General features: G+C 39.5%; 2 protein-coding genes across 32 annotated transcripts in view; one reads left to right on the forward strand and one right to left on the reverse strand.

Annotated features, from left to right (window-relative positions):
- ARNTL (aryl hydrocarbon receptor nuclear translocator like) overlaps positions 1–6,551 on the forward strand; it is a 99,407-nt gene extending 92,856 nt beyond the window's left edge. For all 18 annotated transcript variants that reach the window (XM_042959321.1, XM_042959323.1, XM_042959324.1 and 15 more), the window contains 3 exons: positions 1,450–1,543; positions 5,158–5,260; positions 5,948–6,551. In XM_042959321.1, coding sequence (XP_042815255.1) covers positions 1,450–1,543; positions 5,158–5,260; positions 5,948–6,108 — 358 coding nt within the window. In that variant the 3' untranslated portion in view covers positions 6,109–6,551. The remainder of the gene's footprint in view (positions 1–1,449; positions 1,544–5,157; positions 5,261–5,947) is intronic.
- The window catches only part of BTBD10 (BTB domain containing 10), an 87,269-nt gene continuing 75,125 nt past the window's right edge, over positions 3,818–15,961 (reverse strand). For 13 of the 14 annotated variants that reach the window (XM_042959353.1, XM_042959348.1, XM_042959352.1 and 10 more), the window contains 3 exons: positions 13,899–14,096; positions 11,373–11,483; positions 6,573–8,412 (listed from right to left, as the gene is read on the reverse strand). In XM_042959353.1, the coding sequence (XP_042815287.1) occupies positions 8,102–8,412; positions 11,373–11,483; positions 13,899–14,096 (620 nt within the window). In that variant the 3' untranslated portion in view covers positions 6,573–8,101. Of the gene's footprint in view, positions 5,538–6,572; positions 8,413–11,372; positions 11,484–13,898; positions 14,097–15,961 lie in introns of those variants that run through there. The other variant, XR_006208610.1, reaches the window with a different exon arrangement.

Genomic DNA, 15,961 nt, shown 5'->3' on the forward strand with positions numbered 1-15,961 from the left:
CAGGGAAGGGAGATTGCTAAGAATCCTAATAAATAATGCTAAGAAGTTTAGACAGGGAAAAAAAAAATTGTAAGAGCCCATTCATTGTAGGAGGCTGAGCAGATGTCCAAAGTGTTGTGCTAATCATTATGGAAAGTTAGACTGGAATAGGAAGAGACGAAGGTGAGCATTAGTAAGTTTGGTAAGCTTACTAAGTTTTCAGTAAGCAATTAGTACCCATCTGTGTGTTCTAAGGGTGCATGGTATATAGCTGTAACCTACCTTCGAGGAGCTTATGATCCAGGAGAGAGAAAGCTTATTCACTCCCAGCTCTACAGAACAGGGCAATACAGGCCAATGGCCAGAAGGCTACTAGGCAGTGGAGGGAGGGGTACTTGGGTAACCCGCAAGTTGCATTCATCCACGTAGAAGCTAAAGGCCTGGTGGTCACACAGCAGCCACCATACTCGAGCTTCACCGCTAGGCCATGGCTTCCTTTCCTGAGGTCCTTGAGCCTGGCGAGCATATATGTGGATTTGCAGTTCTAAGACTTCTTCTCTCTGTTAATCTACTATACTGAGAAACATACTAGCTGAGAGGACTCGGACCCCTTTTTCATCACCTGTTGCTTTAGAAGGCGGTGGGGACAGCTGCTGCTGCCGCTACCACTACTGCAAGGCTACTTTCTAGGTGTGGCTGAACCACCCTGGCACATTCCATTTCCTTAGAATATTCACTAGATAAAAAGTATTTGTAGGGAAGAGGATAGGTCACTTGCTGTGGGTTCTAGTCCATGGTATGCAAAAAGCTACAGGGGGAACTTCTAAGGCCCCCTCCAACTCTGAGATCTGGATACTGTAAGAAATGAAACTGGCCTGAAACTCAACCACCTGAAATGCAAACCCTAATCCGAGGGCTTTGTCAGGGAGATGCTAGGCTCCAGGGTCTGCATTCTAGATCAGGGCCTGTGGGATAAATGCAGCTTCTCGCCTGTTTTTGTATATATCATGTTTTACATGTTTGCTTCTTTGCGAGAGAGAGCTTGTGGGTGCGCCCACAAGTGGGGGAGGAGCAGAGAGAGAATGAGAGAGAGAATCCCAAGCAGGCTGCACACTGTCGGCACGTGGGGCTCCAGCTCACAACCATGAGATCATGACCTGAGTCGAAATCAAGAGCCAGACGCTTAACCGACTGAGCCACCCAGGCGCCCTAAATATAATTTTATTGGAACACAGCTACACTCACTCATTTCCATATGGTCTATGGTTGCTTTCAAGCTACAATGGCAGAAGTGGATAATTGTGACCAAGACCATATGTCCTACAGAGCCTAGAATAGTTAGTTTGATCCTTTATAGGAAAAGTTTGCCAATCCCTATTCTGGGTCTTCATCCTTCTCCTTACCCCCACCCCTCACACACCACTGAAGAAAATGAAAGACGAAATAACTAACTCCTCTTTTCTCTGACAGAATAAGAGGGTCATCGCCTTCCAGTTGTGGCTCCAGCCCATTAAATATCACAAGTACACCTCCCCCTGATGCCTCTTCTCCAGGAGGCAAAAAGGTAAGGCTGATGACTCTCAGACTAAGGCCCTTCTTGATCTGGAGGGCCTCTTTCCAAGTTGAAATACTGGGGGTGGGAGTAAATAATTAGTGATGGTTGCTGAAACAACGTGGACGCTCTTTTCCTTTTAAGTAAATGCATCTATAGGAGTTGAGGTAGAATGCATACCGGTGGAGTTAGGGAGGCTTGCTGACATCCTTAGAGGATTTATTTCATGTGAATGCAGGAAGGCAGAAAGGATGTTCTAAGGAATGGGGAGGCCACCACACTGAGGGAGTATTTCAAGAGCTCCCATGAAGAAAGCATCAGTGAGTGCCTTGCACCGAAAACTATCTAGTTCTTTACCAAGAACTGTCAAGGGAGAAAAATATCCTCAGTGTCCAGTGCAGGCACTGGAAATAGGAATACTACCAGAAGCAACTTTGGTGCTGTGGAAGCCAAACCATGCCTTTGCAGCTGCAGAATACCTGGGGGATCTGCTACCTGGGTTTCCTGTGATGTGACAGCACAAGAATTTTATGTCACCAGCCCTCATGAAGAGTTGGCTAGAAGACTGCACTATAAATAGGCTTAGAAACCACTCTTTTGTTTCCATCTTTGCCAGATAATTTACAAGTGTAGGGGCCATCTTAACTGTAAATCATACATGCATTTATAGTGCCTGATGTCAACATAGATTAGGATAATCCAAGGGCCAGCATCTTTGGACATAGATCATCCTTCTCCTATCTCCCAAAACATACAGAGAGAAAGAATATTAGTAATTTACACAGACAGGACTCCTAGAACACAAATTGTGTCAAGCGCAGGACATGGGTTTTCAAAACTGCATTCCTCAGAGGCTCAGGTTACCAGGAGCTGTGGTGCTGGCAGGTGGGATGGGGCAAGGGCAGTTGGGGGAATGGAGAGGGTAAGGGTAAGGTCGGGACTCTTGCTTCTACCAGGGCAGCTTTATTTTATACATGAATCTTCTGTAAAAATTTCTATTTGAAAATAAGTTTCCAAACCCGATAAAGGTTTGAAAGTCAATTAATGGGTAAGAGTGGTCAATGAAAAACCCGAGCTTGAAGCCTGGCTTTGCCATGTGCTAGCTATGTGCCCTTGTATAATTATTTAGTCCTAGTTCTTGTTTTTTATTGTTTTATAACGAGGCTACTATAGGTTAGGACAGCCGGCATCTTTGCACATTAAGCCCTGTTATAAGGTAATATATGTGAAAATTCCTGGCCTTTGTTAGACTCAGAAAATAGCACCAGTGGATAAAGCCTAGGCTTGGCACATCCTCAATCCCTGTTTGCAGGTTTTGCTCTTAGGTCTGTTCTATCCCAAGATCCTCCATCCATATTGGGTCCAGCATCTCCTTAGGGTGGGCTCCCCTTCTCTGCTTCTCACTTCAACTTTTAGACCTTTGACTTCCTGGTATTACCAAGAATCCCGCTACTCTGTTTTGAAAGGTTATCACTCCAGTAGAGTGCTTAAATATTACTCAGGGAACTTACACATTTTCTCATCTTAGTCTAACAACCGTACAGGTGACAAAATCTAAGTTCCCAAATATTAAATGCTGGGCTAATCATTTAACAAGTATAGGCCAAAACTTAAATTCAGGTCTCGACTGTTGATTCTTTTCACACCAACAACTGCAGAGATCCAGAAGTGTACTCTACATCACAATGCCCCAAGTATTTTTGAGGCATTTACGGAATTTTGGGGGGGGGGGGGGGCAGGGGGGGGCTTATAAAAATGGGAAGAAATTCTGAATAGGAGTCCTCAGCAACAGGACTTATAAGAGCAGCTTAAACAAGATGGAGTTAGAAATGACAGCAGCATTGTGCCAAAGCCATGAGAGTAAAGGTGGCCCCAGGCTTCCAGCCCTTCCCAGTCACTTTCAAATTGGGCAGGTCCAAAAATGAGCCATTCAGTTTGACAACTAGTTCATTCAGAGTCAAGCTTAAAAAGTGAGGCTCTAAGTGAACCTCCTAGGTCCAGGGAGAGTCTGGACATCCAGAGGCATAAGGTAGGTTCAGATAAAGTGGCAGCTCCCCTAAATATCATCTGCAGTCTTTTTTTTTTTTTTTTTGGAGGGCAGGGGAGGGGTGTTGAGGGGGGAAGGACCTTTTCAGGGGTCTCCCAAGGCCAAAACTATTTTCATAATGTAAAACTTTTTTTTCTCCCACTGTTAATACAGGAACTGACAGCGCAAAAGCAGTGTCGGGTAAAACTGGTGCTTTTGCAAAAATCACGGCAGTGGCACCAAACTGTACTAGTAGTCATTGTATTCTTCACCACCATCAACTCACAAAAAAATAAATTTTCAAGCCGGTTTTAGAATGTCCTTAATAAGCAGTAAAAATACCGCATAAAATCCTTGAGTCAATGTTTTCATACTGATACAACTGGGGAATGTGCATGAACTATGTACTGCCCTGGTTGCCTCAAAGGAAAGCACTTGCATGACCAAGTTATGAGCTAAACAAATTGTTTTTGTCATAGCATATGCCATTTTTACTACTGCAAACTGCGGTTATTCAGACTTGAGTATTTAGAGACATTTTCTTGAAAATGTACGTGAGTGCAAGGAAAACAACTGACAGTGTTTGTTGCCAGTGAGAAAATTTTAGCTTTCAAGCAAAGCTTAGAGTTTTTGGAAAACTTGTATCTGCTACTTTGAGCTCACCAGTTTCCCGGAATTTAAAAGGTATTTCTGCTGATAGAGGTAATATTAAGGATGGTGATGTTTTGATGTATGGTGAAATGTGTCAATATTTAGATCTGCCTGACTCAGCCAGTATTTTCCAAATGACCAACGCAAAATTATCCAAAGGTACACCGATGCATTTTTATATACTAGAGTACAAGAATTTCACCGATAAGGTTTCAGATTCCACGTTGTACCTAATCTTTAAGAAACTTCCACTTGAGTCTTGATATAGAATCATCAGAATACCAAAGTTATTTGAAAAGACTATTCAAATATACCTCCCTTTTCCACCAAACAACATCTAAACAGGAGAAGAAAATGAGAATCCAGTTAAATCCAGTTAAGCCAGACATTTGATTTAAAAAAAAAAAGGACATTTCTGAACTTTTGTTGTTTTAAAAAAGCTATTTTTCATTAAAATGCTATTCAGGTTAACATATAATAGGTTTATTAATTTTAAAAATTTTTAGTTGTAACTTCGCATATAGGAAATATTGATAAATACAGCATACATAAACATATGGTCTTTGGAGTTTTCAATTTGTAATGCCACCTACTGGCAAGACTCGCAATCACTGCCTCCTTGGAAATCTAATCAGCTGCTGAGGTTTTAGTCCTTGGCCTTCAAGAATCATGTGAATAGTGTGATCCAAGGTAAACAAATGCTCTAGGGATTTTACTCCGTCTTTAAATTGCCTGTGTGGGCTGAATCATCCAGAGAAAATAATTTGGGGGAGAGGTTTATCTTACTGTGACCATTCCTAATACCTTCCTGTTTGAAATCCTCGAATAGGAAACTGGACATTTCCCCCCCTACCTTTCTCTTTTCAACATGCTTCGTTTTCTTGATGATCTTGAGTCCAATACTGATTAAAACTGTTAGTGATACAAAAACTTCACTTTTTGTTCGTAGATTTTAAATGGAGGGACTCCAGACATTCCTTCTAGTGGCCTACTACCAGGGCAGGCTCAGGAAAACCCAGGTTATCCATATTCTGATAGTTCTTCTATTCTTGGTAAGTAGCATTATTACTCGTTTCCACTGTCAGAAGCTTGCACAACATCTGGCATGAAGTCAATTTTAAGAAATGAATAAAACACACTAGTTCTAAACTAGTTTAAAATTTGTTTAAATCTTTACTTCAAAGTTCAGTTTAGTGGTTGAGTTCAGGTGGAGATTCCAGGTTTGTCCCTGGAAGTCAAAAGGAGACTCCAGCAGCCTAGAGACAGCCATTTTCCCATGTGGGCCAGAAATCTTCAGTGGGAGAGCTGCTGAAGGTTCAGAGATAAAGCCTGGAAGGATGATCAATAAGCATTTCAGAGGGTATTAAAAGTCATGAAGTGATAAAGAGTTTGTTTCTCCCATCTCACCCATCTTTTTCTCCATTTGTCTTTCCATATCTTTTTTTTCCTAAATCCCTACCTTCCTATTTGTCTTTCCTTCTGTATCTCCCTCCTTGTAACTGGTTATGTCAGAATATTAAAATGAGGTCAACTCCAATGCTTTTTATCTTTATTGCATTTTCAGCACTTTGTTTCTAAAAAGTTGGTTATTCTGAGACACAGCAAAGTTTAAAAAAAAAAAAAAAAGGCAATGCAGCTTCAACACAGTCTTTCTCACCATTCTCCCCTTACTGTTATGTACTACTAATATTAAACATGCTTTGGGATTATGACTGACCAGTCTTCCTCTTCTCCCACAGGTGAGAACCCTCACATAGGCATAGACATGATAGAAAACGACCAAGGCTCAAGCAGTCCCAGCAATGATGAAGCAGCAATGGCCGTCATAATGAGTCTCTTGGAAGCAGATGCTGGGCTGGGAGGTCCTGTTGACTTCAGTGACTTGCCATGGCCGCTGTAAACACTACATGTTGCTTTGGCAACAGCTACAGTATCAAAGTGCATTACTGGTGGAGTTTTACAGTCTGTGAAGTTTACTGGATAAGGAGAGAACAGCTTTTATGTACTGTCCTCATAAAAGCCACCTCAGAGCCATTGATACAAGTCAATCTTACTATGTGTAACTTCAGACAAAGTGGAACTAAGCCTGCTCCAGTGTTTTCTCATCATTGATTATTGGGCTAGCTGTGGATAGCTTGCATTAATTGTATATTTTGGATTCTGTTTGTGTTGAATTTTTTAATCATCGTGCACAGAAGCATCATTGGTAGCTTTTATATGCAAATGGTCATTTCAGATGTATGGTGTTTTTACACTACAAAGAAGTCCCCCATGTGGATATTTCTTATACTAATTGTATCATAAAGCCGTTTATTCTTCCTTGTAAGAATCCTTTACTATAAATATGGGTTAAAGTATAATGTATTAGACAGTTAAATATTTTTAATAAATGTTTCCCTTGTTCTATAAATACTGTTTGTGCTACAGGGCTGGATCAACTTTCTACAGTGGGTGTTTAAGGACAAGCCACACCCATAACATTTACAGTGCCTTTCTGGCCTTCGTAACAAACGTAGGACTTACAGAATTTCCCTGTGTTAATAGCTTAGCTATACTGTTAAAATAATTCCTCCCCAAATAGTTGGCAGTTTTATGTGAGTACAATGTTACTGCTTAAACACATATTTCAAATCCTATGAAATTACAGATTCAAGAGTAGGTGTAGCAAATGGGCTTATTTCCTACAACTCCTCTCTGCTCATGGTTGTATAGCTTCACACAGTAAGTAACCCCTGACCCAAAGCATTTTTGCTTCCTTCGTGAATTGGGCCACAGAGTATTTTTTTCAAAAGAATTTGCACAAATAGTTTGCTAAGAAGAACAGCACAGTATAACGGACAAAGCACCAAACCAGTGTCAGAAATTGTCTCCGAAACCTAAGGTTCTCCTATAACCTAGTAAAGCCATCACTCTTGATGTTAGATTTGACTAGAAAATGTTTTTTTTTTTTTTTTAGCTCAAACACTGCTTCGGATTTAATAGGGAATCTAAGTGCTTCATCGCACATCAACCAAACTGGAGGTCCATGAGCTACCACTAAGACAGGAAATCTATGAGACTAAGGGATCTGGTCAAGATGGTTATAAACTTGAGAAACATTAAAACAATGGAATTTTATTTTGATGAAAAACTCGAGTTTACAATCATTTAGTAAATGAAGAGCAAACACTTCATTTTCCTATCCCATAACTCTTAAGAAAAAAAAATTAGTAAATAAATATCTGAACAGATAAAGGGTAAGGCAGACTGGATGTTCACACTTCCTGCATGTGACTCACTGTAAAAGGGCAAGAACAGCACTGGAGAGAAGATAGATAGGGGCATTGAATCTCATCCTAATCATTCAAATAAGCCCAATGATAAATACTCATTTTTTTTTTTTGCTCATCATGGGCAGCAAACTATACACATTTTACTGAAGGAATACTTTGATAGAAGCACTTATTTCAGTTATATTGTGCATCACAACTATAAAAATGGCTTGAACAGTTCCATTTAACCACCATTTATAAAGTGCAACTATGTAATATTCTACATTTTACCTGGGGTGTGATGAGTATCAATCCAAGCTGAAAAGACCCCAGCTGCCAATTTTCACCACTTCTGAAAATATCTAGATGTGTGAAAAAGGACAGTCCCCCATACAAAGAACCAATTTCACAAACCTACTGGTAAACAAATACATTTATGTAACTGGAACCTCAGGATGCTAGAGTTGTACTCATTTAAAAAACCATTCAGCTACCTTTGGTCTTTAAAAAAGCCTCCACTGCAATATCCTAAACATTGTTATGTGCATCTCACGATGAAGAGCGTGGCCTTGTAGTGCAGAATGAGGAGAGCGCGACGTCACCGTGAAGGGTAGCATGCGATGGTTTCAAGGAACATCAGCATCACAGCATTGGATTCTGTGCATCAGGATCGAGGTCATTGTTGCCAGAAGGAGGGTGCATCGGGAGAATATCCAGCTCGTCTACTTGTGGAGTCGGGTGCATGACTACCAGCTGGTCCTGGGGAATGTCTGCGGCAGCTGCTGCAAGGTTGGTGATAGATTTGCTCTTTACACACTGAAAGTCTACATGCCGACTCTTTCCTTCTTCCTTCTCCCAAGACATTCGAATAAAGGGTCTTTGGACATAGTTGTAAATCACTTCTGGGCGGCCCCCAGGCCTTTTCTTTACTTTTTCTTTGTAGGTAGGATAACCTGGAGGAGACAAAAATTTTAAAAACTGAGGATACACACACACACACACACCCCTGTACACTTCTCGCGCAAGTTAGCCTACAGAGGGCTTTTCTGCCGTAGTTCCTGAACAAACAGAAATTAAAGAAGGGAAACCAATATTCTATCTCCTTAGTCATCAGTTCAACAGCCAGAAACTGAAACCCTACAGATACAATTCATACAGGTTTCTCCCATCCTCTCCACTCAATACACCAACCACCAGAAAAACATTCATAAAGTAAAAGCATGGAGGGGATAGGTCCCAAATACAATGGCATGTAATGGAGTGCATTTTGGGCTCTACCTGTGTGTCCTTAACATTGCTGAACCTTTCCCTTCACAGGATTATCTTGCCTCAAGGCCTCCAATTTATTGCCACATTAGCCTTCTAATTTCCTTAAACCTAAATCTCCTCTTTATATTGCTTTGAGTTTTTTGTTGTTGATGTTGTTAAAAGATAAAGAGCCATAGAGCTCTCCAGCTTCACTGGTTCTAAGTACACTTCTGCACATAGGTCAGCAAAGACACTTCTAGTTTGGGAAAAGTTTCAGTCATTTACCAGGAAGGTAATTTTTCCAAAAACCTAACACTTCTTAGAAGCTATTGTAAGTCCCCTCCTTCTCTCCTACTAGCAAGAATTGCTAGTTTAGACCAGGGACTGGCAAACATTTTCTGTAAAGGGCCGGACAGTAAATATTTCAGGCTCATTTTAGCTTGGATTTCAACTACTCATCTATGCCACTATAAAGTGAAATCAGCCACAGAAATATGTAAACGAATGAGCATGCCTATGTTCCAATAAAAAACTTTATAAAGAACAGACAATGGAAGGAAAAACAACAGGCAATGGGCAAGATTAAGCTCATGGGCCACAGACCATATCAGAATCAGGAAAAACTAGGGAGAACCTGGGTAGCTCAGTCGATTAAGCATCCAACTCTTGACTTCAGCCCAGGTCATGACCTCATGGTTCAAGAGCTTGAGCCCCAATCGGGGTCCGTGCTGATAGTGCGGGACCTGCTTGTGATTCTCGTCTCCCTCTCTCTCTCTCTCTGCCCTTCCCCTGCTCATGCTCGCTCTCTCTTTAGCTAAATAAATAATTTTTTACATCAGAAAAAACTAGAAAAACCTCATACACTAGGGTCTCTATAATTATTGCATAAAGGATGTATGTAGGCATCATTGGTAGCTAGTATATTTAGCCATGTATGGAATGTGCACGTATGTAGCTCAGGGGCAAGCAGGGCTAAAAACGTTTTCAAGACCTTCTGCAGGATGTCGTTTCACACTCCCAATCAATTACCATTTGAAGGGCAGCTCTAGAGTTCAGAAAGGTCTCCAGATCTATTCCTTTGTCCTTGATTCCTCTTGGACTATTAGAAAGTCTTTTAAATTCCTATCTCACCATATTTCAATCTGTCCTCCACACAGTCACCACACTGACACAAGTGTAATATTACAGCCTTGCTTAAAAACTACCAATGGTTGGGGCGCCTGGGTGGCTCAGTCAGTTGAGCATCCAACTTCAGCTCAGGTCATGATCTCACGGTTCGTGGGTTCGAGCCCCGCATCAGGCTCTGTGCTGACAGCTTGCTCAGAGCCTGCAGCCTGCTTCGGATTCTGTGTCTCGCTCTCTCTATGCCTCTCCCCCACTCATGCTCTCTCAAAAATAAATAAATGTTAAAATAACCCTACCAATGGTTTCCTCATGCTTCAAGGGAAAGTCCATAGTCCTTAGCATAGTATGTAAGGCTTTTTTACAACTACTTGTCATCAGGCTTCAGCTCAAGTATGTCTGCCTTAGGGAGGCCTTCCTCAACCTCCTAATCTACAGTAGCTTCCAGGTGCCTTCTTTCTAGCTTTGAAATCAAACAGCTAAATTCCACTATTTACAAAATGACAGAGAACAACACACACTGGTGAAGCAAATGTGTGAGCAATTCCACTGTTTTTAAGCCCAAAGTCTCCTCCCCTTCCTGCAAACACCCTATTTTTGGTTGTTCTTTCCCATATGTCTCAGCAGCCCATTACTGTCATCTCCAACAGCTCAACTGGTCACTGATCAACACCACTATCAGCATCACAAATATACTGAGAGAGTACTATGTGCAAGGCCCTGTTTTAAGTGGTTCTCCTGTATTGGTTCACTCTATCCTCATAATAGCCCTATAAAGTACTCATTAATGCTCTCATTTTAGATGAAGAAGCTGAGGCAAAGAGAAGTTAAGCACCCTGGCCAAGGTCATACAACTATTAAGTCATAGGATTTAAACACACAAGCAGTGTGGCTCTAGAACCTTTAATCTTTACACTTTGCCATATTATGCCAAGGGAAATACTTTGTTCTTAGTAAGGGCACTTAAAAGTATCTGACGTGACATCTGGAAAAATCTATTTAAATCACAAAGTAAAAGCATCTAAAAATGCACGCATTTAAGAAGATGAAATAAGTTTGAAATTTGTATTTAATGTGAAAATAAGTTAACTATTATTATACCTTAAGAACCAGTAAGTTACTAATATGCTTTTACATCCACTTTCAGAAAGTGGTTTTTAGTTCTGTTCGGCTTTGAGGAGCTCCAATGATCACAACTGGGCAAAGAGCTCTGCCAATCTTATGGGAACATGTACATGTGTGCCCAAACATACTATATGGGCTCAAAAATCATCAAGGTGACCTATGGCAGAAAAGATAAATTCATCTCTCTATATTGTTAGGGGATCTTACGGAATAAATAATTTCTAATGGCTTTCTATCTTCTCAGATAAAGGAAGCTAACATTTGTTATTTATAGGTCTACTGCATGAGCATTCATCTAGTAATCACTTGAGTTCTTCTCAAAGTATGTATTTCTCAAACTATACTCCAAATGGGATTCAATTTTTAGCCCTTTTTTTTTTTTAAAGAAAATTAATAGAAAATAATGAAAATGTCTTACCTTCTATTCCCAATCTAATCTTCTTAAGACCTCTTTCCTTCAAAACTGATTTGGCCACATCTCTGTTTTCAATGTACTTGAAAAATCTATATAATTTTGTGCTATAAATAACTGGAAACACAAAAAACACCGAAATATTTTCTTAATAAAAATCAAAGTACTTGGAGATAAACTTAAAATTATCTCCATCTTCAAAGGGGCCTGACAACCCTATAAGCCCAAATCATGGATGCAGTGATGCGGAAGGGTGACTAGCCAACATGACAGGACAATTCAGTACAGTTAATGAATAAGCAAATGTCTACTTAAGTTGAAACCAGAAAAGCTTTAATAACCAATCAGGTAACCCAATCCATAGGAAGAATCTCCTTCTGAAAGATTTATCATATACAAACTTACTAGAATGGGATCTGCCCCAATTTCTTCAAATAAGAGAACCAAAAGATAGCAATATCACATCATTATCAAGCAGCCCAACTCAAGGACTTTGCTGTAATGCCTATAAGGCCTTGTCTGGAAGGGGAAAAACTGCCTCGTCAGAAACTATAAAATGGATACATCTTATATTTCACGGATTGAGCAACTATTAATAATTCCCCAAAAAGGCAAAGACCCTCCCCACAAACTGTTTCCAATTCAGGCGAACAGCCCCATTTACTACTGATGTTAAAAAATGGCAGATTCGAGCATGTTCTGCCTAGGTTAGTCTGTTTAGAGCAAACTGGCTTTGCAAAGGACAGACATTCCACTGACAACATGTTGAGTCTTCCAAATGTGCTGGGAACTTCAGGGAGTTAGAGTGATGGACCTTCCTCGCCTTCTCTCTTTCAGGTGGAGTTATCTCCCTTAAAAGGTGAACTGCAAAGGTTTTTTCAAAAAAAGAAAAACACACTCACAAACCAAACATGCTGGTTTAAGAGCCAATAAAAGGAAAATACGTATATAGATGCTACTCATGGGGTAAATTTGTGATTTACATCCTTAAGATTACTGGTATTTTAAAACAAAAATTTGCTGACATCTCAATGAATGGTGTATGTCACATTTAGGAAAATCACGCTGAAGAGGCTGTGTTTCCTCAAATCAATCTTCTTTAGTTTGGAACATCTTAGCACAAAATGAAATATATTTAAGCAAATTAAGTAAAAATGTTTTCAGTCCTCTTTAAGTTTCCAAGCTGAAGATGAAAAACATGAAAACAAACCAAAGAACACGGACATGGAAAGTTCAACAACTCAGAGGGAAAAGCCAGGTCAACCATAGTTCTTCTATCACTATCATGTCATTTCTATGTTCTATAGCTGGCTCTATACTTTCTAGTATATCTCTTTTAATCTTTGTTAGCCTTTCATTTTTCCTGTGTTTTGCTCAACTTGTTATTCCACATTTTATTACAGAAAACTGTCAGAAAACAAGCTAGGAATGAGGAAACACAACAGAAATGGCTGTTACTACAACTGTCCAGAGAAGAATCACAACACTAAGTGTATCATACAAAGGGAGCATCTCAATGTAAACTCTGAAAAGAGCTTCTATAACTTATGTTAAAATAATCTTTTGATATCTTCAAAAAGAATACCACTTGGGGACTGTTTTGTTTTTAGACAAGGATAAGTAAAACGAAAAAATCAGAGACTAAGGCATTCTGTAAGTTTCTATATTCCTGTATTTTCACTTAAACCCTAATCTTTACCAAGTCAACATAGACTGGAGTACAGAACAAGGTGCTGGGTTCTTTTATCTAGTTCCTCAAATCATTCTTTTAGCTCTATCTTCTCAAACCTATAAAACTGCTCAAAAATATTATATTGGGTTCATCAAGAAAAGTAATATAAATTTTCTAACAACAAAAAAATCAAAAGGCTCATATCAGAGAAAGTTTAAAAGTCTATTAAGGAAAGAGTCATTGTTAATGCTCAAGATAAGCTGTTTTGGTCAGAAATACCTAACTATAGTTCCACAAAGCTTTCTGAAGGATCATTATATCCTCCAGAACACATATATGATACTAAAAAGGGAATATCTTAGAACTTAAAATCACCCTAGAAATCAATGAGTTGAAGCTTCTCATTTTATATATGAATAAAAATTAATCTAAAAAAATCAGCTGATTTTTTTATAATCTAACTCCAAGATCTACTTCTGTAGAAGGCTTCTTTCTAAATGCAAAGAAAAAAAATCCATCAAGATCCAGATACTCAATAAAGAGCAAACCATTTCTGTGCATGACAGGCATTTTCTAAAGGGCCACAGAGTAATTACTTTGGGCTTTGTGAGCCATGCCGTCTCTGTTGCAACTACTCAACTCTGCCACTGTAGCGCAAAAGCAGCAAAAGACAATACATAAAACTATTCATAAAAACAGGCAATAGGCTGGATTTTGGCCCACAGCCCATGGTTTGATGACCTGGTGTAGGTAAGAATTCAACGTACTTTCTTTATAAAAACTGTCCTTTGGTCAGTATTATAAGATACAGAGAGAATCTATGATGACTCAAGAGAGAGAAAACATGCCACAACACTTACTTTGTGAATACTCTTCTCCCATCTGTGGTGGATACTCTTCATCCCAATCAACCACATCATCATCTGTAAGCACTACTATGTGGCATTCTCGCTCCCCACTCTGGGCACTAGCTACCATGAGAGGCAGGATCATTTCTTCCAGATAAAATTCAAACTGTCTACGAGCACCATCATTTGATAACTCATGCATTAGGGCACCTGAAACGAAACCCACAAAAATACCTTGATTTTTTTGATGACTGACGAGTAAAAGAAGAGCAGGAGGAATACACACACACAACATCCAACCCTACAGACAAAATAATAGTGGTTATTATTTTGTCAAAACTTTTCCTAGGGGCCCTCTGGGTGGCTCATTTGGTTAAGTATCCGACTTCAGCTCAGGTCAGGATCTCACAGTTTGTGGGTTAAAGCCCTGCACCGGGCTCTGTGCTGATAGCTCAGGGACTGCAGCCTGCTTTGGATTCAGTGTGTCCCTCTCTCTCTGCCCCTCCCCTGCTTGTGCTCTGCCTCTCTCTCGCTCTCAAAAATAAACAAACATTAAAAAAAAACTTGGGGGGTGCTTGAGTGGCTCAGTCGGTTAAGCGTCCGACTTGGGCTCAGGTTATGATCTCACAGTTCGTGAGTTTGAGCTCCACATTGGGCTCTGTGCTGACAGCTTCGGATTCTGTGTCCCCCCTCTCTCTCTGCCCCTCCCCTAGTCACACTCTGTCTTTCTCTCAAAAATAAATATTAAAAAAAAAAAAATCCTAGGAAGAGATGTTATGGAACTAACTGTAGGATCTTACAGCAAGAAGGGCCAATTAAAAGTATCTAACACAAGCTCCATTTTATACTTCATAAGTGATCTGCCCAAGGTTATAAAACTAATTTGCAAAATCAGAATTAAATCCCCCAACCCCTCCCTAGCCCAGGGTAGTTTTTACTATATCATGTTGTCTTCTATCAATATATCCAATTGTATCTTAGGGTATATCTTAAGGATCTTTTCAGATTGTCCATATGAACTAAAATAGCTCCCACATTCCATCTCCCATGTTTTCTTTCTCAGAAAATTATTCACAAACATTAATATTTCAGTGTAGGCAAAGAAGTGAATTGATTTTGGGATAAGGAAAGCAAAAGGCTAAGTACAGACGTAACGAGTAACTTCAATTTCCCAAATACACAGCCACAAACTCACCTGCATTGACCTAATCTTTTTTGTTTTTCTATGTCAATGACAATGTCCTATCTCCTATTTAAGGCACTACTAATTCAGAACTACTGAGAGGCTTAGAGAAGGAATTAGAACTCAATCTAATCTATAGTCTCCGGAGGGAGGGCTTTTCCCCCCCTAAACCATGTTGCTAATTATGTAATAGTTATTAATAACATATAATGATATAACAAATGATTAAATAAAATGTTATTATTTAGCCATGCCTCTCTCTAGGCTGGCTACTTCCCATTATGATTTTTTTTTTTTTTGAATTCTATCACCAAACTGCTAGATATATAGGAAGGCTACTTCCCATTATCATTTCTTTTTAATTCCCTTTATCGTCAAACTCCTAGATATATCAACATATTGATTTTCCTTTAACTTCTGAACCAATTCCAATCTGGCTTCTACACTCAGTACTCCTCAAAACTGCTCTCAATATAGATTCCAAATGACCTGTAGATTGGTAAAAATAATGAACATCTTTAGATCATGTTTTTATTTGAATTCTCAGTTGAATCTCTTATGAAGACCATCACCCTCTTCTTCTTAAAACACTCTCTTTCCTAAGACTCTCCGAAGCCACTATCCCTGTTTTTCTTTCTCCTCTGGATGTTCTTCGATCATCTTTACCAGCTCTTTCTCCTCTAGCTGTTCATTAAATACTGATGTTTCTCAGGACAACTGTCTTTTCTTCTCCTACCTTATGCTGATAATTCCCAAATTTATTCTACTAATTCTCATCTTCTATATTCTAGATGCATTATATTCAACTGCCTTCTGAAAATCTTTACTGGGATGCCACCTCACAAGTACCTCAAACTCAATATATTCAAAAGCGAATTTAATCATATCTGCT

This window comes from Panthera tigris, chromosome D1, assembly GCF_018350195.1.
Source record: "Panthera tigris isolate Pti1 chromosome D1, P.tigris_Pti1_mat1.1, whole genome shotgun sequence".
Lineage (NCBI taxonomy): Eukaryota > Metazoa > Chordata > Mammalia > Carnivora > Felidae > Panthera > Panthera tigris.